The following is a 25,885-nucleotide window of genomic DNA, read 5'->3' on the forward strand; positions in this document are numbered from 1 at the left end:
CAGACTCTCCTGCCATCGCTGAGAACGGGTTTTATATTAATCCTCTGACAAAAAAAAGTGACAAGGAGATTCGATATCTTTTCCTCTTTTTTTTTCAAAGGATAGAAAAGGAATTCTCCTAACACGCTAAATGAAACAGCCAGACTTCAGAAAAAATTATACATACACACTGCTGTGCAAAACTCTGACATGTTGCATTTGTCTACTCTGATGCTTTATGAGCATCAACAATTTACTCAAAGCCTCCACTAGTGTTTTTTGCTATTATTACAACCTTGACTCGCATGAAGAAGGAAACATACAGAGTGAAATCCCTCGCATCGCTCGATTCTCAAGGTGTGGTATCCGAAGCATAAAAGCAACACAGAGAAGCATCATTGGGAATTGACAAATCTTTTTTTTTTTTTAAGATTTGTATTATACGAGAGTTCAAGTTACATTTTGCCTGGTTAAAATCCTGTTTGACCTTTTAGGAGGTTCAAATCCCGGCTCAGCCACTGACTCCCGGCTCAGCCACTGACTCCCTGTGTCCGTGCGTGCGTGCGAGACCCTGAGCAAGTCACTTCACCTCCTTGTGCTCCATCCTTTGGACGAGACGTGAAGCAAACGAGGTCCTATTGGAAGCGACTCTGCAGCAGCAGCAGTTGTTGATGATGCAGAGTTCACCCCCCAGTCTCTGCGAGTCGCTTTGGATAAAAGCGTCTGCTGAATGACTAGTTAAATAAATAATAATAATAATAATAATAATAATAAAGTATTCTTTCTCTCTCTCATTCATGTATAGCTATGTGCGCAATTGCACCCTCTGGTGGCTATAAATGGGAATTACAATATTTACCCGCCGGTAGATATTAAGATTGGATGGACAAAATATACAAAAAAAAAAAAACAGGACAGGAGAGCACTTAATTTAGCCAACAAAATAGTAACCATAAACGATATTTATTTAAAAATTATTTTAAAACTTGGAATAAAAAAGCACTTGATACTTACTATTTGATTATATATATAATATATAATATATATCTATAATATATATATACTATATATAATATATTAATCTATATAGATATCTATACATTTAGAGATATCGCCTGTGCGCGTTTTAATTTTTGATTCATTAAAGTAAAATATTTATATTTTTTTTTACTATTATTTTGGAGCATGCTCAGTTCGACAGCTAGACCTTCAAATTGGAAGATAAAATCGAAAAAAACAAAACAAAACTGATCATTAAAAATATCAGAATGAACGAAAAACAATATATAATGTATCTGTCACGTGGGCAGGCGTGGCTCGAAGCACCTTATCCCGTCGCAGCGGATCCCGCGTGTAAATGTTAACAGAATGTTCCGAGCTTTACAGTGGAAACGAGCTGCCCACGCGCTTTCTAATCTGTAAACTGTTCCAAACAAAACGTCTACTCCCAGTTCTGTACTGGTACCGGTATTACGAAGCTCGGTGGGCCACTGGTTATAGAAAGGGGCTCGATATCCTGGCTCAGCCACTGACTCCCTCTGAGTGTGTGTGTGTGTGTGTGAGACCCTGAGCAAGTCACTTCACCTCCTTGTGCTCCGTCCTTCGGTCGAGACGTGAAACAAACGAGGTCCTATTGGAAGTGACTCTGCAGCAGCAGCAGTTGTTGATGATGCAGAGTTCACCCTCCCTAGTCTCTGTGAGTCACTGTGGATAAAAGTGTCTGACTCATAATCAATAATCGGGCTGTTGAAACAGGAATTAATGCATTAAAATCGCAGCGCAGAAAAACAAGCTTTTTTTAAATATAAATTTAAAAGGATTGTGTTCGAAAGGAAAAAGGTCGAGATCGTGTAAAAAGTGTAGATTTGTTAATATTTTAACTTTCAGACGGGACTCTCTCCTCACTCATATCTCTCTTCCTCTCCCTCTCTTTTACTCAGTCTATCTCCCTCTCCCCCTCTCTCCTTTCTCCTCTCATTCCTCTCTCCTCTCATTCCTCTCTCTCCTTCTCTACCCCTCCTCATTCCTCGCTCCTCTCCTCATTCCTCTCTCCCCCTCACTCCGTCTCTCTCCCCCTCCCTCCTCTCACTCTCTCTCCCTCTCCTGTTTTTTTTTTTTTTGCTGACTTTTTTTTTTTTAAATGTTTAGAAACACGTCGTCCGTATTTCGCAAATATTCGATTTTTAAATTTTTTTTTTTTTTACAGTTTTAACAAATTGATAAAAAGACAATTTAAATCATAACATTTTTATGCTTCTGGTCCTTGCTTTTTAAACTTCTTGGTATTATTAATTATTATATATATTATTATATATTATTAACCTCGATTTAAAAACTCACACACACACACATTAATTGAACGTACAGTTGTTTCTTCTATATTTCCTGATTACATTTAAAATGAATAGAACGTAGTTGTTTTTTTTCCTTCAATATTTTGCGATATAAACGTCGTTTTTTGCACCTGTGTTGGTATGCGTTTTTGCTTTCTAGTTTGCGTTCCTTTTTGTGATAGAAAAACATCTAACAGAAATTATTATTAGAATTTAGGGTTTTCTTCCTTTTTTTAAAAGAGTTACTAAAAAAGAGATTAACTAATAAATGAGTAAATAAATAAGAGTTATAAAGTTTGTCAGATTTATTGTACCCCCCTGGCGAATTCAGCTTGTAATCTTCAGATTCGCTTTTATAAATGTCTAAAATAGTCCAATAAATGTTTCTTAGCGAGATGCGAATTGCTATAATAATAACAAGAAGAGAAAAAAAACAAACCGTGATTGATTTAAAGTTTTACTCTTGTTATCCGAATTCTTATTATCCGAGTTGTGTTTCTGGTTTCTATAGCGCGTAGATTACTTCACAGGACGAGTTTAATCCACTAGCCTGTTTTTAATGATCCCTTCCCTCGTTATTTGCTGTCGTCCCCCCTCCAGCACTCTCAAACACACACAACAGCTCCGCGGTTTATTGATGTCAGTTTCGACAGGAAAAAAACAAACCTTGGATTTTGGACGGTGGGTCCACCCCCCCCCCCCCCCTACACACAAGAAGACGCGTTTTTTATATCCCGCGGAAGAAGGAAAATCTGTTTGATTTTTTTTTTTTTTTTAGTTTTTGTTTCTGTCGGATGATGGTGATAATGATGAATCAATAAACAGAGTTGACCTGTTGTTTCTGCTGTTGGAACGTGATTTACAGTGCTTAATAAAAATCTATTCTTTTAGTAAAAAAAAGAAAGGAAACGTTTCTCTCTGTCTCTTTCTGTGTGTGTGGTTTATTTCACCCTCTCCTGCAGGGCTGGGAATCAGACTCCCGCTGCACAGCTGTGTGATCCAGTGCTGGTTTCACTTGGGGTTTAATAATGAGACACACCTGAGCTTGTTACCTAGACACGCTGGGGCTGATCAAGCTGGTAGTAAAACCTGGACTGGGTGACACTGCTGTGCAATAGGAGTCAGATTCCCACTCCTGGTTTGATGCTACAATATAATCCCTTTTTCTTGGTTTAGTTTCCTTACAGACAGACAGACACAGACCCTCACAGTCCTGTTCAGTTTGATGCTACAATATAATCCCTTCTTAATGTCTGTGCTAGTTTACTACATTCTGAAAAGAGTTTAGTTTCATTAAAGCTGCAGACAGACACTACTGTACTGTCTACAAGCGAAACTACAGAATGTTTCATTATACTAAATATAATGTTTCATTTTACGAAAAACAAAGTGTTAATGCTTTGGGTTTTTATAGCGCTCCGCTGCCCTCTAGTGTCCAGCCTTTATAATGGCGACACTTAGTCGATGTGGCCGCACCTGTGATTTTGCTGTGTGAAAGTGCTGCCACCTAGCGGATGAAGGCTGTCAGTACAGGTAGCGTCCTAAAAAAAATGCTCGCTCTCTGTCTACATATATAGCACCAGTCAAAAGATTAAGTACACCTGCTTGAAACCAGGTTTTCATGATTATCTATGCTTTTAACTGTATAAACTTCACTATAAACACTTAATATTTCATTGTATGATACCTGTACTTATATAAGATGATAATCATAAGTGAATTGCATTCAAAAATTTCATTTTTAAATGAAAATGTAATTCTTGTCAATTTCAATGAAATGGTCACCCCCAAAAAAAGGGGATTTCAGTCTCAAGCCCAAGTCAGTTAAAAGTCTGAAATGTGTATAACACGGTGTTAGAACACTGGCCTAAGTATAAAAGTGTCTTTGTTAGATGTTCTCTGAGTTAACTAGCATGTTACCTAATTAACCTTCTGTCAGCAATTATTGTTAACAGGTGAGGGTCCATGATTACTATAAATATAGGTAGCATGGGCACAAGTTTGTCATTCCTGAATGTAAGGGAGCAGAAAATGGCAAAATAAGCAAAGAAAAAAGACAGTCTGTAATTACTTTAAGAAATGAAGGTCAATCTTTAAGACAAATCGCAAGAACTTTGCAAGTGTCTGTAACTGCTGTGGCCAGGACCATCAAACGATTTGAAGAAACTGGCACTCATGAGGACCGAGCAAGGTCAGGCAGGCCAAGGGTGACCTCAGAATCAGAGAACAAGTTAATTCGTGTCACAAGTCTGCCAAACCGGCGATTAACTGCCCCTGAAATACAAGCTCAGCTAAATGCTACTAGAAGTACAGATGTTTCAACATCAACTGTTCAGAGGAAACTGCATGAAGCTGGCCTAACTGGAAGAATTGCTGCAAAGAAACCATTGTTAAGAGTGCAGGATAAGAGGAAGAGACTTGCCTGGGCCAAAAAACACAGAAACTGGACGTTTGAGGAGTGGAAGTCGGTCTTATGGTCCGATGAGTCAAAATTTGAAATATCTGGGTCCAACCACCGAGTATTTGTGAGACGCACACCTCAAAGTTGTACAAGAACTATCTGGCGAAGAAGGAAAGTGAAGGACAACTCAATCTAATGACCTGGCCTGCCCAGTCTCCAGACCTCAATCCCATAGAACATGTATGGGACGAACTGGACAGAAGAGTCAAAGCAAAGCTACCCACAAGTGCCCTACATCTCTGGGAATTGCTACAGAAGAGTTGGGAAGACATGTCGGGTGATTTCCTGCTGAAACTTGTTAACCGAATGCCTCGTGTTTGTAAGGCTGTTATTAAGGCAAAGGGTGGCTATTTTGAGGAATCCAAGATTTAGAGACAATTTCTTGAATATTGCTTTGATACTCCTTATGTTTTGTATATTGTAACACGTGTTTTCATTTTCAAGTATTTACAGAAACGTATACGACGTAAAACATTGTCAATTATGAAAAAAAAAAAAAAGTTTCCAGCAAGTGTACTCAAACTTTTGACTGCTACTCTATTTTTTAGCTCAAAGAGCCCAAAAGTTTCGATATTGTACATCTTTCTGTGTTTGAATCAATTATTTTCTATAAAATTGTTCCAGTCTCTCCAACATTTTATTTCATCACATTTTCACAGGCTATTCCATAAACACATCGCTATTATTACAGTTATATATAAACCTCGACTTTACACAGGAAAGTACATAATCGCGTATCCTCTGTGACAGCCGGGGCTATGAAAAATAACAAAACACAATTAAAATTTAATTCAATGACTCTCTAAATCAACAAGTGGCGCGTAAACATTATAATTAGTCACTAATTAGATTCAAAATATTCTCTTTTGTTGATGCAGTATGGGAAAAAATATATATATATAATATCTATATCTTTTTTTTTTTGTTGTTTTTTTTTTGGGGGGGGGGGGGGGGTTTGGTCCAACTTTATTGACAGTCGAAAGGCGAACACTGTGACAGTCGGAGCTGATCTGGTCGAAATGGCGGCGCCGCAGCGCGATTTCAGCTCTTTTTAAACTTGTATCTGTTGTTAAAATATCGAAGGCGGACTGATTGCCTCTGTAACCTCGGGACCCACGGACCCGGGAACCTCTCGATCTCCTTATTCTGTATTTGGGGTTCAAATATTCGCGATTCGGACGCTTCTTGTGGAATTTGCGTTTCCCCGAGCAGGCCCGGGCAAGCCCCCGGCGCAGAGTGAGGAGCGAAGCCGCTTTCGGAGACTCGGGGTGTCGCAGCGGTGGGGGAAAGCAGAGCCCGGCTTCACAAACAAAATTGGAGCGAATCTCGCGTAGAAAAGGGGTCTGCGAACGGGACGGGTGGTTGTTGTTGTTGTTATTTTTATTATTAGTTTAAGGACAGGGGTTTGGGATCGATTGTTTTGTTTACATTTTTGGCTTGAGGTAAAATCGCCGCGGCGGTGTTTAGAGGTACCGGAGGCCGGGTCTGGCAGCGGCGGCGGCGGCGTTTCAGCGAGAGACGAAAACTTTACAAATTAAACAACTCCAATAAACTCGGGACAGCGACAAATAGCGACATTTAAAACGGCTTTTAAACCACTCCAAATACAACATCGGGATTATAATTATTATTAATATTATTCTGTAACGCGCTGTGTTTGGTCCGCGGCTGGTTCTGTGGAAAGGACGCGTCTCCCCCACGCAATTAACCCGCAATTTAACTTGGCTTTTTCGTTCTCTTAATTGTAATAACGATTGCCGCTGATGCGCGTACAATTTAATAATTATTATTAATTACTATTTGTGACTTCGGATTGCTGCTTCTAACTACGACCCCCTTCCCAGCGGTTCCCTGGTTCTCGTTTGAACAGCAACCGAATGTATATTTAATTCATTTATTAAATTAATTAGCAGCTAAAACCGTCCACTCGTCAATTAAGTGTGAATTTATTTGCACAAGTTTTGTTCTAGTGAGATGTGCTGGTCTGTAATATAATTCTACTTTTAGAAGTTTTTTTTTTTTTTTTTTTTAATCGACATATTGCAGATCGTTTTTACAGTATGATAATAATTTTATTAAATAATTAAAACTTATTTTTGGTGGGGAAAAGTTTTTTGCGGGGGTGACGAACATGCATATTTGACTTCTCATTTTTTAAAACTTTAAAAAAATATATAACAATAATACACTTTGTTTATTTTTTAATAAAGAAATATATATATAATATGTAATTTGTCGGTTATAGATATCAGTTAAACTACTAGAACGAGTAATATCTGATATTCTCACGCTTGCTTTACCGTTATATTTTATTCACAGTGAAACAAACACACACTGTCTCAAAACTCCCGAGTTTTCTGTTCATTCTCTACCCTGTCGATGGTGGCAGTTTAAGGGTTCGGGGTCGGTTCCGAAGCCGGGGGTGATCAGACCGAGCTCGGGTTGTTATTAAACACGTCCTGTACTTTCCTTGATCGAGACCCGTCAGCGGTGCGGGTCAGAACCGATCCTCCGTCCAGTGAGATGGCCTCGGTGCCGGTGTACTGCCTCTGCCGGCTCCCCTACGACGTCACCCGGTTTATGATCGAGTGCGACATATGCCAGGACTGGTTTCACGGGAGGTAAGTTTCTATTATTTATTTATTTAGTTTTTATTTTACATTTTGTTCGGACGTTTTATGGAAAAATGCAAAAAAATCAAACGTTCACCGCGGCGCGTCAGTGTGAATGTTGAGCCGCCAGGCGGCGCTGCTTTGTTGCGAGTAGAGACGCTGTGTAAGGTGCGCTGCTCTCTTTGTGCTGTAGCTGTGTCAGAGTGGAGGAGTCAAAGGCGGCAGAGATCGACCTGTACCACTGTCCAGACTGTCAGGTCACCCATGGACCTTCCGTCAGTGAGTACCTGCGTCTGTCTTTCTGTCTGTATGTACCCATGGACCTTCCGTCAGTGAGTACCTGCGTCTGTCTGTCTGTCTGTATGTACCCATGGACCTTCCGTCAGTGAGTACCTGCGTCTGTCTGTCTGTCTGTCTGTCCGTACCCATGGACCTTCCGTCAGTGAGTACCTCTGTCTGTCTGTCTGTACCCATGGACTCTCCGTCTGTCTGTCTGTACCCATGGACCCTCTGTCTGTCTGTCTGTACCCATGGACTCTGTCAGTGAGTACCTTTGTCTGTCTGTATCCTTGTCTGTATCTATCTATCCTGCTCTCTCTCTCTCCCTCCTGCTCTCTCTCTCTCCCTCCTGCTCTCTCTCTCTCTCTCTCTCTCCTGCTTTCTCTTTCTCTCTGATTAATAATTTCACAGTCACCTATGAGTAGTTTTTTGTAATCAATGAATTGTATCTCCTTCAAAAAAACTGTTAGCCTGAAAAAAACCTCTCTCCTCCCTCCTGTCTCGCAGTGAAGAAGCGGCGTGGCTCTCACAAGCAGGAGGCAGTGGGATCCGGGTTCAAGGAGCCCCATCGACCCGTTCAGACTGGCAGCCTTCAGTTCATCAAGGAGCTGCGAAGCAGAGTCTTCCCCAGGTACAAGGGGGTGGGGGGTGGGGGGTCTCTGTGTGTGTGTGTGTCAGTTACACTGTGTGTGTGTGTGTGTGTGTGTGTGTGTGTGTGTCAGTCACTGTGTGTGTCAGTCACTGGTGTGTGTGTGTCAGTCACTGTGTGTGTGTGTGTGTGTGTGTGTGCGCGCGTCTGTTACTGGCCCTGTGTGTGTGTCAGTCACTGTGTTTGTGTGTGTGTCAGTTACTGGCCCTGTGTGTGTGTCAGTCACTGGTGCGCGTGTCAGTTACTGTCTGTGTGTGTGTCTGTCATTCTGAGCCTCTCTGTGTGCAGGGATGTCAATCAGACTCCTGTTGCACAGCAGTGTCACCCAGTCCAGGTTTTACTACAAGTTTGATCAGCCCCGGTGTGTCTAGGCAACAAGCTCAGGTGTCTCATTATTAACCTCATAGCTATGGAGTTGGAGTATTATTTCAATCCCTGGTCTGATGCGTCTCTCTCTCTCTCTCTCTCTCTCTCTCTCTGCTGGCTCCTCTCTCCTCAGTGCTGACGAGGTGGTCTTGAAGCCCAGTGGCACTCAGCTCACAGTAGAGTATTTGGAAGAGAACACATTCAGTGTGCCCATCCTGGTCACCAAGAAGGAGGGGCTGGGCATGAGGCTGCCCCCCAGCAGCTTCTCCGTCAACGACGTGGAGGACCACATAGGTGAGAGAGACCCGGGTTCAACAACTCACTGTTGTCGTGTTCTTGATGTGCTTGATGGTATTCTTGATGGTGTTCTTGATGTTCTTGTTGTGTGCTTGATGTTCTTGATCGTGTTCTTGATGGTGTTCTTGGTGGTGTTCTTGATGTTCTTGTTGTGTGCTTGATGTTCTTGATCGTGTTCTTGATGGTGTTCTTGATGTTCTTGTCGTGTTCTTTCAAGGTGCTGACAAGGAGATCGACGTGATTGATGTGAGCCGTCAGGCCGACTGCAAGATGAAGCTTGGAGACTTTGTGCTGTATTACAACAGCGCAGAACGAGACAAGGTGCTGAATGTCATCAGCCTGGAGTTCTCAGAAACCAGGTACGCACCTTACTGACCAGCACACACCAGTACAGACCACTGTAGAGCAGTATGGACCAGTACAAACCAGTATGACAAAGTATTTTGGTTTATTAGTAACCCCGTTCATTACATCTTTACTTCATTTTGAAAAGTACTATATTGGTATATTGACATAGTGATGTATTGATTCTTCCCGTACCCCCCCCAGACTGTCAAACCTGATCGAGACCCCCAAGATCGTGCGCAAGCTGTCCTGGGTGGAGAACCTGTGGCCGGAGGAGGCAGTGTTTGAGCGCCCCAATGTGCAGAAGTACTGTCTGATGAGCGTGAAGGACAGCTACACAGACTTCCACATCGACTTCGGGGGCACCTCTGTGTGGTACCACGTGCTCCGGGTAAGGGGGGGTGTCTTGTGTTTCAGTCTCCAATTCTATTTTATAATCGCTTCCCAATTCCTAGGTTTTTTGAAATGAAAGGAGGCTGCTTTGAAATGAAAGCAGTTGAACAATCGCAAGAATTATGTGTTTAACAATTTTTCTCTCTCTCCTTTCATCTCTCCCTCCTTTCCCTGTCTCCTCTCTTCTCCTGTCCACTCTCTGCTCTCTCCTCTCCCCTTTCCATCCTCTCCCTATGTTCCCTTTCTCTCCCCTCTCTCCTCTCCTCTCTCCGCTCCCCCCTCGCCTCCCTGCAGGGTGAGAAGATTTTTTACCTGATTCGTCCGAGCCCTGCTAACCTGACCTTGTTTGAGAGGTGGAGCTCCTCGTCCAATCAGAACGAGATGTTCTTTGGGGACCAGGTGGATATGTGCTACAGGTGTTCAGTGAAGCAAGGCCACACCCTCTTCATACCGACAGGTACAGCCCCCCGCCTGTCCCGTCACTCCGGAGATCTGCACAGCGGGACGTTTCTAACTGTGCCAGCACAGCTCTGCCCAAAAGATTAGCAGCACCCTCTATATTTTGCTTCATAGAGTCCAATGAAAGCTGCTGAATAATGTTCTGTTGTTAACATATTGAATTGCACACCCTCTATATAGAATGAACTCACTTAGCTTTATAGAGTCCAATGGAAGCTGCCGTACCTAATGTTTGGTGAAGTTTATAATAATCGGGAAAACCGGAAGTCTGTCTCTGATCACGTCTGTGTGTAGGACAAAGCGTGAATACATGGCATCTGCTAAATATTATTTTATTATTGCATCTTTTAAAATATCAATTCCTTTGAAGGAACTTTTTGGTCTAAATGTTTTTCTTTTTTGTCTCCTCTCCCGCTGTCTCTCTTTCTCTCTCCTCTCTCTGTTCTCTCTCCCTCTCTCTGCTCTCTCTCCCCTCCCTCTCTCCAGGCTGGATTCACTCTGTTTTGACTCCAGTCGACTGCCTTGCCTTCGGGGGAAACTTTCTCCACAGCCTGAACATTGAAATGCAGCTCAGGTGAGATTATTATTAATGAATCATTTTACAGATGCTTATATCCAAAGTGATTTACAGAGACTAGGGGGGTGAACTCTGCATCATCAACAACTGCTGCTGCAGAGTCATTTCCAATAGGACCTCGTTTGTTTGACGTCTCATCCGAAGGACGGAGCACAAGGAGGTGAATTGACTTGCTCAGGGACACAAACACACACACACACACACACACACAGGGAGTCAGTGGCTGAGCTGGGATTTGAACCTCCTGGTTCAGAACCTCTTTCTGTTGCGGCTGGATCCAGAGCGCCTCTTAGTGTGAGTCGCGCTGTCAGGTGTTGCCTCTTTGTGTTTTAGAGGAAGGGTTGGGTCCCTTATGCTCCCAGTCGCACCTCGAGATCAGAGAAAACTCAGCTTTTCTGCAGTTCCTAGAAGTCGCCCCAAGTCTTCTGTTCCTCTTCCCTGCAGAGGAATCCTGGCGCTGTACTCAGGACCCCGATTCGAGGGTCCCAGGTGCGACAGGTCCGAATTACATCGCCCCACACACTGCTGCGACGCGCATCTAATTTTTGGACTGAAATCGCACAGGGTTTGAGTAATGGGGAGAAATGTTCAGCATTTCCCGTGTGGTCGGAGCGAAGTTGCGCAGGTTTTGGAGCTGTCTGCTCCTGGCGTATCGCATTCGTCTGTGACAGAAGCAAGAACCAGACTTCAGCTGTGCGTTTTGTTTTCCTACTGAATCAGTTGCAAAGGGAAGGTTTTCTTGCACGTGAAACATAGTATTAAATCAACATTGAAGGTCTCTTTCTCTCTCCCTTTCTCCCTCCCTCTCTCCCGCAGGGCCTATGAGATTGAGAAGCGGCTGAGTACAGCCGACCTCTTCAAGTTTCCAAACTTCGAGACTGTGTGCTGGTATGTAGGAAAACACTTGCTGGACACATTCAGAGGTGAGTCACAGACTTCAATGAGGGGAGCACTGGGTGCAGCAGCAGCAGGGCTGGTGTGAGTTTCTAACCCTGCTCAAACTCCTGGCTCCTGATCATTTAAATAATAGTAATACTAGTCTTCATTGAGGGGAGTTTTGAACCCCAGGACTGGGTGCAGCAGCAGGGCTAGTGTGAGTTTCTAACCCTGCTCAAACTCCTAGCTCCTGATCATTTAAATAATAATAATACTAGTCTTCATTGAGGGGAGTTCTGAACTCCAGGACTGGGTGCAGCAGCAGCAGCAGCAGCAGCAGGCAGCAGGGCTAGTGTGAGTTTCTAACCCTGCAGTAAACGATCTAACAGTGTGTTCATGCTTGACTGTGCATTAAGCTATGTAGTGCCAGTGTTGCTAAACTCTAATGTATTTTTTCTCTCTGTGTCTCTCTCTGTGTCTCTCTGTCTCTCTGTCTGTGTGTCTCTCTCTCTCTGTGTCTCTCTGTTTGTGTCTCTCTCTCTCGCTGTCTCTCTCTGTCTGTCTGTCAGGGCTGCGTGAGAATCGGAGACACCCAGCTGGCTATCTGGTCCACGGAGCGAAAGCCCTGAACAGTGCGTTCCGTGGCTGGACACGCAAAGAGGCCCTGGCTGAGCATGAAGAGGAGATTCCCGAGACCATTAAAACACAGCAACTGGTGAAGGACCTGGCCAAGGAAATCAGACTGGTGGAGGTGAGAGAGACTGGGGCAGTGTGTGTGTGTGTGTGTGTGAGTCCGTCTCTGTGTGTCTGTATCTGTCTGTGTGTGTGTGACTCTCTTCGGTGTGAATGTGTCTGATGTCTATCTGGTTGACTTTGCATATAAACTTTATGAATCTATCTCCCTCTCCCCCTCCCTCTCTCTCCCTCTTCCTCTCTTCTCCTCTTCCTCCCCATCTCATTTGCTGATGCCGTGGCAGGATATCTTTCAACAGAACCTGGGCAAGACCGGGGCTCCCTTCGGAGCACCACGTGTCCCCCAGCCCAGCCAGGTGAACCCCAGCATCTCCTCTGGGAGGCCACCGGGAAGAAGGAGGGGCCCCAAGACCAAGGAGCCCCCCGCTGCCTCTAGTAACCCCCCCGCAGTCACCCCTGGGAAGAAAAGGGGACGCAAGAGCAAGGAGAGTCTGGCAGCCGCAGCACAGACAGCCAAGACAGCAGGGGGCGCTGCAGAGCTGGATCTGCTGGAGATTCACACCAAACATACGCTCAAGAAGTTCCAGGGAAACAAGCAGCCACGCAAAGCCAAGGTGAGGGAGGTGGGGCTGGGGGGGGGGGTGGAGCGACTGAGCTGGATCACCTGAGGCTCTCCCCTGGTAAAGGCACGACCGCGTGGTGTGCAGGGGGAGCGCAGTGTCTTCGCTGGGGATTCCACAGGGAGCACTGGCACTTGGGAACCAAAACCTAGAATTTTAGGATTGAGACACAATTAATAAAACAATATATGAACATACTTCGCTCTAAAAAAAAAGTCTATACCGGAAGCCATAATAGCATTGTAGTATTTCATGTTAGATTTTGAAATGTTACATTTTTTTTTCAGTATATGGAAAACTAGAAAACGGTGTGTAATTCATTCAAGCTTTTCAGATGCAAAACCTTTAACTAGAGCTGTGCATGTATGTGTGTGTGTGTGTGTGTGTGTATAATTTATATTTTGTCTTGCTTCTGTTTTTACTTAGTATTGTTTGCCATTCTCTCTCTCTCCTCAGTTTGATCTGCCGACCTCGTGTCTGGGTGAGCTGGAGGGTGAAATCGATGAGAGCAAACTGCAACTCATACTGACCAACGGGAAAATACTGAGGTGAGCGAGCTGACCAGCAGCTGTGTCCGTCTCTCACTGACCTACATCAGGGCTGCTGAGAGTCAAGCAGACCAGCGTTTGGGCTCTAGTGCCTTCATCAGTGTTATTGAAACTAGAAGAGGCCGAGTCAAGCAGACCAGCGTTTGGGCTCTAGTGCCTTCATCAGTGTTATTGAGGAGAGTGCAGGTCTCTTGTAGTTTCGGTCACTGATGAAGGCTCAGCTCGTGTCTCGGTCTTGGTGCGCGAGTGTTTTCAGTCCTGTCTTGTTTCTTGGTTGCAGTAAGAAGGGGGGGAAGTCGACGGCGGGCTCTGCCCGTTTCCAGCCTCTGCTGGGACCCCTGGAGGGGGTCGGGGGGGTGCGGGGCAGCTTTGAGTACGACTCTGAGGAGGACCTGCAGATCGACGAGACCCCCAAGAGAAAGAGGAGACCAGCGCTGAGCAAGAAGAAACTGGCAGGTGAGACAGAGGCTGAGAGACACTGATACTGAGACAGGCTTCTATTTGCAGCACAGTGGAAACTTGGGCCCACTGACACTGAGACACTTGCATACACACACATACACATACACTGATACACACTGAGACAGAGACACACACTGAGACAGACACATAGGCATACACTCACACACAGTGACACACACCTGCATTATTAATCTCATTTAGCAGACACACACACAGACAGACTGAGACACAGACACTCGCTGTGAGACAGTGGCATTGTTTAAGTCTGTTTTAGAGAGATTGAATCGTGTGTAACCTTGCCATCGCCTCCTGCAGGCCTGCCCAGGAAGCTACCGAGAGCCAAGCCCTGCTCGGATCCCAATAAGATCAGGGAGCCGGGAGAGGTGGAGTTCGACATCGAGGTGAGTCTGTGAGATGTAGATCTCTATACTCAAGACTCGTATTGCACAGCAGTGTCACCCATTCCAGGTTTTACTACCAGCTCAATCAGCCACAGTGTGTGCAGGTAACCAGCTCAGATGTGTCTTATTATGAAACTCATAGTGAAAGCCAAGAGTGGATCAAACTGCTATGGAATGGGAGTCTTGTTGCCTCCCTGATGTGTATATGTGTTTAGTACAGCAGACCCGTTGCAGTGCAATGCTGAGCTGTGTGTAATGTGTCTAGCCTTCCCCCCCTCTCTGCTTCTCTCCCCCAGGAGGATTACACCACTGATGAGGACCCCCCCACACTGCTTGATGGGAAGCAGGGGGGTGCGGGGGGGATCCTGGACCTGCTCAAAGCCAGCAAACAAGTGGGGGGGCTGGACTCTGCGGCACTGAGGTACACGCACTGAGACACACACACACTGAGACACAGACACTGATACTGATACTGAGACACAGACACTGAGTCGCACTGAGATACTGACACTGAGATACTGACATTGAGACACACTGAGACACAGACACTGAGTCGCACTGAGATACTGACACTGATACTGACACTGAGGTACACACACTGAGACACACACACTGAGACACAACCAGACACTGATACTGATACTGAGGCACAGACACTGAGTCGCACTGAGACACTGACACTGAGATACTGACACTGAGACACACTGAGACACAGACACTGATGTCGCACACTGACCATACTGATGAAAGGCACAGACACTGAGTCGCTCACTGAGACACTGACACTGAGATGACTGACACTGAGAGTAACACTGAGGGCACTGGGCCACTGAGTCGCACTGAGATACTGACACTGATACTGACACTGAGGTACACACACTGAGACAGACACACACTGAGACACAGACACTGATACTGATACTGAGGCACAGACACTGAGTCGCACTGAGACACTGACACTGAGATACTGACACTGAGACACACTGAGACACACTGAGTCACTGAGATACTCGCACTGAGATACTGAGGATGACTGTGCCTGAGACACTGATGACTGATACTGAGGTACACACACTGAGGACAGACACACACTGAGACACATGACACTGATACTGATACTGACTCCTGTACTGACACTGAGACACTGACTCTGTATGACACTGAGGCACAGACACTGAGTCGACACTGAGACTACTGACACTGAGAAACTATGAGCGCACTGAGACTGTGATACTACTGAGTGACTGACATCTGGACACAGACACTGAGAGACTGACACTGAGACACTGATGACTGACTGACTGAGCAACTGACACTGAGACTACTGACACATGTGAGACACAGAGACACTGAGGCACACAGACGCACTGAGACACTGACACTGAGATATGACATGAGACACACTGAGGCACACAGACACTGAGTCGCACTGAGATATGACTGAGCGTGACACTGAGACACACACTGACACACTGTGACACTGATACGTGAATGAGTGTCACTGAGACACTGAGACTGACATGAGACTGAGACACAGACCACTGGAGTTGACTGAGACACTGACACGAGATTATGACACTGACACACTGAGCCACAGACACTGAGTCGCACTGAGACACTGAGATACTGACTGATCACTGACTGAGATGTACTGAGACTGAGACTGTGAGTGCACTGAGACTATTGACACTGAGATACTGACACTGAGAACCACTGAGATACTGACACTGAGACACACTGAGACACAGACACTGAGTCGCACTGAGACACTGACACTGAGATACTGACACTGAGACACAGACACTGAGTCGCACTGAGATACTGACACTGAGATACTGACACTGAGGTACACACACTGACACTGAGACACAGACACTGATACTGATACTGAGACACTGAGTCGCACTGAGATACTGACACTGAGATACTGACACTGAGTCGCACTGAGACACTGACGCTGAGACACTGAGGTACACACTGAGACACAGACACTGAGACACACTGAGACACACACTGACACACTGAGACTGACACTGAGACAGAACGAGACACAGACTGATACTGACACAGACACTGAGAGACTGACACTGAGACAGACTGAGATACTGTCACTGAGACACACGCTGACACAGACACACTGAGTCTCACTGAGACACGCACACACTGAGACACAGACACCGATACTGACACTGAGACACACACACTGACAGACTGAGGCACAGACACTGAGATACACAGACACTGACACTGACACTGAGATACACTGACACACACACACACACACACACTCACACACTGCCACTGAGTCGCACACACAGATGAGACACTGAGACACACTGACACTGAGACACACAGTGAGACACTGACACGCACACACACACAGAGACAGACGCCGATACTGACACTGAGATACACTGACACACACGCACTGACACAGACACACTGAGTCGCACTGAGACAGACACTGAGATAGACACACTGACACAGAGACTGACACTGAGACAGACTGAGACACTGACATTGAGACACACACTGAGAGACTGACACTGAGAGACTGAGACATACACACTGACACTGAGGCACACTGACACAGACACACACACACTGACACTCAGACACACACACTGAGAAGCACACACTGACACTGAGACACACACTGAGAGACTGACACACACTGAGAAGCACACACTAACACTGAGACACACACACACACACACACACACTGACACTGAGACACACACACTGAGATACACTGATACACACAAACACAGTGAGTCTCACACACTGATTCCCACTGATACACACAAACACAGTGAGTCTCATTCCCTCTCTCTCCTCTCCTCTCTGCAGCGAGGACGCTCCAGCCTCTCCCAGCACTCAGGAAGCAATCCAGGGCATGCTGTCCATGGCCAACCTCCAATCATCTTCCTCCTCGGGAGTGGGGGGAGCAGGAGGAGGCGGGGCCTCCTGGTGGGGAGGCGGGGCCGATCGAGGCGGGGGCGGAGCCTCCTCGCACTCTGGAAAGGCGGGGCTTGTGATGCAGAGGCCGGGGAAGCGGCCAATCAAACGGCCCGCTCGCAGGGACAGCGATGCTGGGGACGAGAGTGTGGATGAGCAGGAGACTCTGGGGACCTGCTTCAAGGATTCAGAGTACAGTAAGGCAGCTCTCTCAGTACTGGGGGGCGCGGCAGAGTTCTGAGGGTCCTAGTGTCATCTCAGTACTCCCAGTGTTTTAGATCAACCTGGTAGGCTATTCCATGCAGTTCTAACTCTCTCGCTCTCTCTCACTCTCTTGTCTCTTTCTTTTGCTCTTTCGCGTTCTCGCTCTTTCGCTCTCTTGCTCTCGCGCTCTTTCTCTCTTTCATACCCTCTTGTTCTTCTCTGCTGTGCTCAGTTTGAAGTCTTGGGTTAACTTTTATCTTGACTTTTTTTTTTTTTTTTTTTTATGATTTCAAAGACTTCTGTCCAGTCCCTTGTCAATGTCTTTTTTTTTTTTTCCCCTCGTATCTCACGTCAACCCTCTCTCCTCCTCTCTCTCTCTCCTCCCTCTCTCCAGTCTACCCCTCTCTCGAGTCAGACGAAGACGACCCAGCCCTGAAATCGAAAAGCAAGAGGAAGAAGAACTCGGACGATGCCCCCTGGAACCCCAAAGGTAAATTACTGCCCCCCCCCTCGGGGTATTAGTCTCAAGGCGAGGTATGTGGAGACACTGTGATTTTTACATACGTCTAGAAATGTATCGTCTGTATGCAGATTAGGGCTGTGGTCAAAAGATTAGCAGCGCCCTGTACAATGAACTCACTCAATGAACTGTTAACATATTGAATTGCACCCCCTCTATATAGAATGAACTTCAGCTTCATAGAGTCCAATGAAAGCTGCTGAATAATGTTCCCTTGTTAACATATTGAATCACACCCCCTCTATATAGAATGAACTCACTCAGCTTCATAGAGTCCAATGAAAGCTGCTGAATAATGTTCCCTTGTTAACATATTGAATCACACACCCTCTATATAGAATGAACTCACTCAGCTTCATAGAGTCCAATGAAAGCTGCTGAATAATGTTCCCTTGTTAACATATTGAATCACACACCCTCTATATAGAATGAACTCACTCAGCTTCATAGAGTCCAATGAAAGCTGCTGAATAATGTTCCCTTGTTAACATATTGAATCTCTATATAGAATGAACTCACTCGACTTCATAGAGTCCAATGAAAGCTGCTGAATAATGTTCCCTTGTTAACATATTGAATCACACCCCCTCTATATAGAATGAACTCACTCAGCTTCATAGAGTCCAGTGAAAGCAGCTGAATAACTTTTGTAAGTGGATGTACTGTTTGAAAATAATGAATGTATTTAATCATGTATTAATTTATTTTCTCCCCCCTCCCTCCTCAGCCCGCGTCATCCCCACGCTCCCCAAACAGAACCGCCCCGTTCGGGAGGGTGCGAGGGTCGCCTCTATCGAAACAGGACTGGCTGCAGCCGCTGCCAAACTGGCACAGCAGGTACTGAACTGGGAGGGAGTGGGTGAACTGGGAGGAGGGCGAGAGTGTTGCCTGTATATATAACTTGTCTGTTTGCATCATCTATGCTAATACTCATGTAAATTCTGGTGAAGTACAGAGGACCTCTTGTTTTTCGTGTTGGTTTGCCGGGTGACAGTGGAATAATCAATGTCAGTTAGAGCTTGAGACCTCCGTGTGACCTCGCTGGATTGTCAGCTCTGGTTAATGAGTTTTGAAATAGTTTTCAACACATGGGATGTATCACTGGGTGCTCATTGCGTCTCTTTCTTTTTCTCTCTCTCTCTCTCCCCCCTTCCAGGAACAGCAGAAGACCCCCAAGAGGAAATATGTGAAGAAGCGCTCTGCCCCGAAAGAGCCCCTGGCCCCCCCGGCAGTGCAGACCTCCCCCCTGCAGAGCGGGGGTGCTGTGGAGCAGGAGCCCGGCTCCAGCAGCATGGAGGAGCTTGTGACGGAGCCCCGGCCGGAGCTGTACTCGGGCAGCCTGGCGGATCACGAGTACACAGCTGGCCCCAGTGCCTTCGGGCTGGGGGGACAGAGAGGGACCACCCCCATGGCCCCGGGGGTCTTCTTGAACCAGAGGAGGGGCTCGTCCAGCTCCCCCCAGAGCAGCGGGGGCCCCCCGGCCACGCCCACGGCCCTCGGACAGGGTAGGCGCCACGGTGTCAGATGTATACAGGACTTTATCAGAGGAAGCGAGTGTGTGGAATAAATCCGTACAGAAATCAGTCAGTAACCTCATTCTGCTGCTCGAACACCAGGCTGTAGCCCTACTCAGAGACTTGATAATCGGATATTTTCTTAGTCATTTCGTTGTGTGTGTTTTTTGTTAAACTTTTTTTTTTCTCCCAGCAGGTAAACGCCCAAAGAAGGGACTGGCAACGGCAAAGCAGAGACTGGGCAAGATCCTTAAAATCCATCGGAACGGGAAACTACTGCTGTGAGGAGGAGAAGGGGGGGGGGGGGAGAGGAGAAAGAGGAGGGAGGGGAGAGAGAGGGAAGGAGCAGCACAGCACTGACTGCATGATTGATTGAAGGCACTGTAAAAAGCGACCGGCTCAGTGAATGAAATTCAGTTCAATTGAAATGTTTACTCTTTAAAAACAGACCCCTTGCTTTGGCGTTGGCAATCCTGTGTTTGGATTCAGTGGAACAGCCCGGCATTCAACACAATGACAGGGCTGGGAATCAGACTCCCGCTGCACAGCGGTGTGATCCAGTCCTGGTTTCACTAGGACTTTAATAAGACACACCTGAGCTTGTTGCCTAGACACACTGGGGGCTGATCAAGCTGGTAGCAGTAAAACCTGGAACGGCTGAAACTGCTGTGCAATAGGAGTCGGGCTAACATCCCTGCAGTGATGTAATTCAGTGATTCTCTCTCTCTCTCTCTCGCTCTCTCTCGCTCTCTCTCACTCTCAAGTTTGTTTATAGTTGTACAGCTGTTCATGCCTTTTTAATGCTAATTTTGTTGTAGTTTTATAGACACACACACACAGTATATAGTCTTTTCAATGCAAACTCAGGCAATTACTGGACTTGGTTGACTAAATATGGATGCGGGGGTAGTTATTATTTTTAGGTTTTTTTTGTAAAATTAAAATCATTACCCACACGTTAATATAATATTATATATATATAGGTATATATTGTATATATATCATATATATATATATATATTATACACACACTATATATATATATATATATATATATATATATATATATATATATATATATATATATATATATAAGATATATATATATATATATATATTATATATATATATATATATGGTATATATATATGTATATATATATATACATACATATATGTATGTATGTATATATATATATATGTATGTATGTATGTATGTATGTGTGTATATATATATATATACATTTGAGAAGATTTGGCTTCTAAATCCAAGGGAACACAAAGCCGCTTCTTCAGGAACAGTGGCAGATTGAAACCTGGTTCCAGGAGATCTTGTCTCAGGCAGCTGTATCAAACCCCCCCCGAGTCTCCCTGCCTGGTGTGCCGCGCAGCGCCCTGAAACCACGTCTCCTGAAACCATGCTCTGAGCCGCAAAGCAGCGGCTTCGTGGAGATTTGACAAACTCTTTCTTCAGTGTGCTTTAGCATACCTTGCTCTCGCTCTCGCACTCTCTCTCCCTCTCTCTCTTGCTCTCTTTCTCCATCATGCGTTCTCTCCCTCCCTCTCGCTTGCTCTCTGTCTCTCTTGCTCTCACCCTCGCGCTCTCCCTCTCATTTGCTGTCTCGCCCTCTCTCTCTCACGCTCGCTCGCTCGCTCTCACTCTCGCACTCTCTCTCCCTCGCTCTCACGCTTTCTTTCTCGCTCTCTCTCCCTCTCGCTTGCTCACTCTTGCACTCGCTCTCACGCTCTCTCTCTCTCTTGCTCTCGCCCTCGCTCTCTCTCCCTCTCGCTCTCTGTTATGTTCAGTAGCTGTGGGTTGAAAGTGCATAGTTTTGTATTGCTGCAATACTGTGTAGGTAGGTAGGTTTCTATGGGGTGGGAGGGGTAGGCAGGGGTTATTGTTTTTTTTAATAATTAGTTTTAAAACAAAAACGGGGTAATTTTTTTTTTTTTTTTTAATACATATTTTTTACAACAAAAAAAACCAAAAAACATCCCCTCCAAAAAAATAAATAAAAGCAAGACAAATCTGTAAATGTTTCAAATATTTTTCAGCTGAAATATGTCCTGCTTCTCCTTCTGTTGTTGTTATTACTGTTATCGTTGTGAAGTAATTCTTTATGATTCATTTCACTGCTTTTTTTTTAAGGAGTCTACATATTGTTTAGGGTTCAGTTTCTCGTTCTTTGCTGCAGTTTCTTTTCACAGTTTTATGTCATTTTATGAATTGGGTATTCTTTATTATTATTATTATTATTATTATTATTATTATTATTATTGTTGTTGTTATTGTGACTTATCATTTTTAGTTTTGTAATAGATGTTAAAAAAAAAAAAAAAAAAAAGATGCTTCTGTTAGTTTTTGTCCCGTCCCCTGTCCCCCGTCCCCCCCGAGCTGTTTTGCGACGCAATTTAAAATATGATTGCTCCACAACCTTGCAGACTGAACGCAGAGCCCATGCCAGAATTGGTTGCCTGTCAAGTTTCCCTGTAACAATTATCAAATATTATTAGTCTTAGACGGCAGGGCTTCTCAAACTCTGCCCTGGGGAGCCCCTGTGGCTGCTGGTGTAACATTTGATAAATAACTTGAACTGCAGCTGTTCAAGAGCCAAGTGAAAAGGTCTAATTAAGCAAATTATCAGTTCAATTCAGGGTCTGGTTCAGTGATTGAGATCTCGGTTGGAATGCAAACCAGCAGCCACAGGGGGTCCCTGGGAGAGAGTTTGAGAAGCCCTGATATAGGGTGAAGCACACAGTGACTTTTCTAGAGTGTTCTTAATTGTTATTATTTTATTAAGACAAGACAAGGCAATGTTTAATATTCAAACTTTGATATTTCACTCTTGTTGTTGGGGGGGGGGGGGGGGGGCACATTACTGTTGTAGCCAATGCTTGTATGAAGTTCATAAAAACAGAAAATGTGTTGATTTTTTTCTTATGGTACAGATTCAAGATGGGAATGAATCACGAGACAATGTTCTGCTTTTATTTAAGTAAAATCCATATACAAACACACACTTGTATAACACTAGACCCTGATATTGATGCGATCCAGCCCTCTGAAATGTCTTTATAATATACAGCTCTAGACCCTGATATTGATGAGATCCAGCCCTCTGAAATGTCTTTATAATATACAGCTCTAGACCCTGATATTGATGAGATCCAGCCCTCTGAAATGTCTTTATAATATACAGCACTAGACCCTGATATTGATGAGATCCAGCCCTCTGAAATGTCTTTATAATATACAGCACTAGACCCTGATATTGATGAGATCCAGCCCTCTGAAATGTCTTTATAATATACAGCACTAGACCCTGATATTGATGAGATCCAGCCCTCTGAAATGTCTTTATAATACACAGCACTAGACCCTGATATTGATGCGATCCAGCCCTCTGAAATGTCTTTATAATATACAGCACTAGACCCTGATATTGATGAGATCCAGCCCTCTGAAATGTCTTTATAATATACAGCACTAGACCCTGATATTGATGCGATCCAGCCCTCTGAAATGTCTTTATAATATACAGCACTAGACCCTGATATTGATGAGATCCAGCCCTCTGAAATGTCTTTATAATATACAGCACTAGACCCTGATATTGATGAGATCCAGCCCTCTGAAATGTCTTTATAATATACAGCACTAGACCCTGATATTGATGAGATCCAGCCCTCTGAAATGTCTTTATAATATACAGCACTAGACCCTGATATTGATGAGATCCAGCCCTCTGAAATGTCTTTATAATATACAGCACTAGACCCTGATATTGATGAGATCCAGCCCTCTGAAATGTCTTTATAATATACAGCACTAGACCCTGATATTGATGAGATCCAGCCCTCTGAAATGTCTTTATAATATACAGCACTAGACCCTGATATTGATGAGATCCAGCCCTCTGAAATGTCTTTATAATACACAGCACTAGACCCTGATATTGATGCGATCCAGCCCTCTGAAATGTCTTTATAATATACAGCACTAGACCCTGATATTGATGAGATCCAGCCCTCTGAAATGTCTTTATAATATACAGCACTAGACCCTGATATTGATGAGATCCAGCCCTCTGAAATGTCTTTATAATATACAGCACTAGACCCTGATATTGATGAGATCCAGCCCTCTGAAATGTCTTTATAATATACAGCACTAGACCCTGATAATGATGCAATACAGCCCTCTGAAGTGTCTTTATAATATACAGCACTAGACCCTGATATTGATGAGATCCAGCCCTCTGAAATGTCTTTATAATATATAGCACTAAACCCTGATAATTGATGCAATACAGCCCTCTGAAATGTTTTTATAATATATAGCACTAAACCCTGATAATGATGCAGTACAGCCCTCTGAAATGTTTTTATAATATATAGCACTAAACCCTGATATTGGTGCGATACAGCCCTCTGAAATGAAACAGGATGCTCAGCAATCACTAGAAATACTTCATGAATAAGAAAATTCACTGATAAACTGAAACCGTTTCGTCATTCCGCCGCCTTCTTACAGCAGTGTAGAAATAGTACGGCAGAGACCGATGCGGCTGTTTTCACTTTGAAAGTGACGTCACACATGTTAGAACTGAGACCCACGCAGTTCTGAGGTGGGGTTCTGATTCTAAAATGATGCACCACTGTCTTCCAGATTCGGTCCATGTTGGGGAAATTAAGTCTTAATTATTCACTGAAAATACTAATTATACATTTCAAAACTAATTATATATAGCAATTGTTGACTGAAAACGCTTTTCTGTTTACATCAAACTTTTAATTCTGACATTAAATATTCGAATACGATTCTATGCCATTTTGTATCATTCGGTTATACGTAACAAACGCGTGTCTGACGACTGCAACGCACGTCAGCCACTGACCAACAGCTGTCAAACTCAGACAAACAATATATAACTCAACAGTCTCCAAATCAAATGTAGATAGATAGATAGATAGATAGATAGATAGATAGATAGATAATTAGATAATTACATTTGAATTGAGAACTGTTGAGTTGTGCAGCCCGACTCGGCAGAGCCAGCCTCGTTATGAACCCAAGATGGCGGAGGTTGTGGGAGTCGTCTATCCGAACGTCAGAAGGCTAGGAAACCCCGCGCGATCTCGCGAGCTTTGAGTCTCTCCTGCTCGCTGGTGTAAGATGGCGGATGCGAATTAAACCGCAGCTCCAGGTAACCGAGAATGTTTTCTTCTAAAGCCGAGGTTGGAGACGATCAGGGAACCGGGGAGAAAGGGGGACGGGGTCTCGGGGTGACCGGGAACATGGGGTGGCGGGAATGGGGGCTCCGCGGGGTTCGGAAGACCCCTGAAAAAGGCGGTTTTGCCGGGATAGACCCGGGAGGACTGCTGTGTGAACCGCCATCTTTAATTTGCTGTTTTGTAACTAGTTTTGACATGATGGGGGGCGGATGGATGGATTGAAACACGGAGAGGAGAGGGAGAGGAGAGGGAGAGAGAGAGAGATGGGGTCGGGAGGCGCACAGTAAGTATATATAAGGGTGTGAAATGAAGGTTGTCTGGAGCGAAAATATGAGGCAATTTAGCAATGGGACAGAAAGCAGGGCTGAACCTGGGTTGAGCTGGGCTGTGTATCAGAGAAATAGCAGACTGAAATAGCATGTCAGGGTTTGATTTCTTGCTATGTGCGTGTCATGAGTACAGAGGCTCCGAGAGTAACTTGTGAGGAAACGCTAGTCCTCATGATGGTGGATGTGTAAGCGCTGAGCAGAAAGAAGCCGGCTTGGAAAATGCATTTAACCGTGATACGAGCAGATAGTAGTATTATTATTATTATTATTATTATTATTATTATTATTATTATTATATAGATTGGGGTGTTATGCTAGACCAGTGTGAGGTGTGTATCGTGTGCAGCCCACACTAGTCGGTTAGCATTCATAGACCCAGAATAAAGACAGAGTCGCGATATGTCCTGATAATGCGAGGACGCTAGCAGCTACCAAATAAACCATAATAACTAGGCTGGCGTGAGAACTGCCCTTTAAGGGAAGAGAAGAGGGGAGTATGCGGACAGCTGGTGTACATTTAGCATTTAATGAATAAGCTAACTTTTTAAAACTGTTTTTTTTTTAAACTTGGTTATTAGTAGCAGTAATAGCAGGCTGTATGAACAGTGTGTGTGTGTGATGCATGTTGTGCACGATGGCAGGGTTACAGGTTTGTCTGACTGTTCCAGTACAGAGCCGGTAGCTAGTATCGATAAACATGCTTGTTGCTAGCCAAATCCAAAACTGGCGGCGTAACTGATCAATTCGAGCAGATTTTAAACCTGCGATGGTGTGCC

The 25,885-nt window shown here is 44.7% G+C and overlaps 2 protein-coding genes across 4 annotated transcripts in view; both read left to right on the forward strand.

Annotated features, from left to right (window-relative positions):
* Positions 1–5,739: 5,739 nt before the first annotated feature.
* phf8 (PHD finger protein 8) lies at positions 5,740–20,138 on the forward strand. Of its 3 annotated transcripts, none has more exons than XM_041274336.1 (21): positions 5,740–5,832; positions 7,262–7,394; positions 7,579–7,664; positions 8,172–8,295; positions 8,813–8,973; positions 9,194–9,335; positions 9,526–9,712; positions 10,009–10,171; positions 10,660–10,747; positions 11,567–11,673; positions 12,196–12,377; positions 12,604–12,933; positions 13,396–13,487; positions 13,768–13,943; positions 14,265–14,350; positions 14,647–14,771; positions 17,201–17,505; positions 17,907–18,002; positions 18,760–18,869; positions 19,189–19,537; positions 19,740–20,138. In XM_041274336.1, exons 2-21 carry the CDS (start codon positions 7,297–7,299, stop codon positions 19,829–19,831), a joined length of 3,099 nt encoding a protein of 1,032 aa, XP_041130270.1. In that variant the 5' UTR covers positions 5,740–5,832; positions 7,262–7,296; the 3' UTR covers positions 19,832–20,138. The 3 variants fall into 3 exon arrangements, with proteins under 3 accessions (XP_041130270.1, XP_041130271.1, XP_041130272.1); XM_041274337.1 differs by having other exon boundaries at positions 19,743–20,138; XM_041274338.1 differs by having other exon boundaries at positions 12,619–12,933.
* Positions 20,139–24,676: 4,538 nt separating this feature from the next.
* LOC121329055 (E3 ubiquitin-protein ligase HUWE1-like) overlaps positions 24,677–25,885 on the forward strand; it is a 67,543-nt gene continuing 66,334 nt past the window's right edge. The window contains 1 exon segment of the mRNA XM_041274339.1: positions 24,677–24,752. The gene's annotated coding sequence lies outside the window, so the exon portion shown is untranslated.

Source organism: Polyodon spathula, chromosome 16 (genome assembly GCF_017654505.1).
Source record: "Polyodon spathula isolate WHYD16114869_AA chromosome 16, ASM1765450v1, whole genome shotgun sequence".
In the NCBI taxonomy this organism is placed as follows: Eukaryota; Metazoa; Chordata; class Actinopteri; order Acipenseriformes; family Polyodontidae; genus Polyodon; species Polyodon spathula.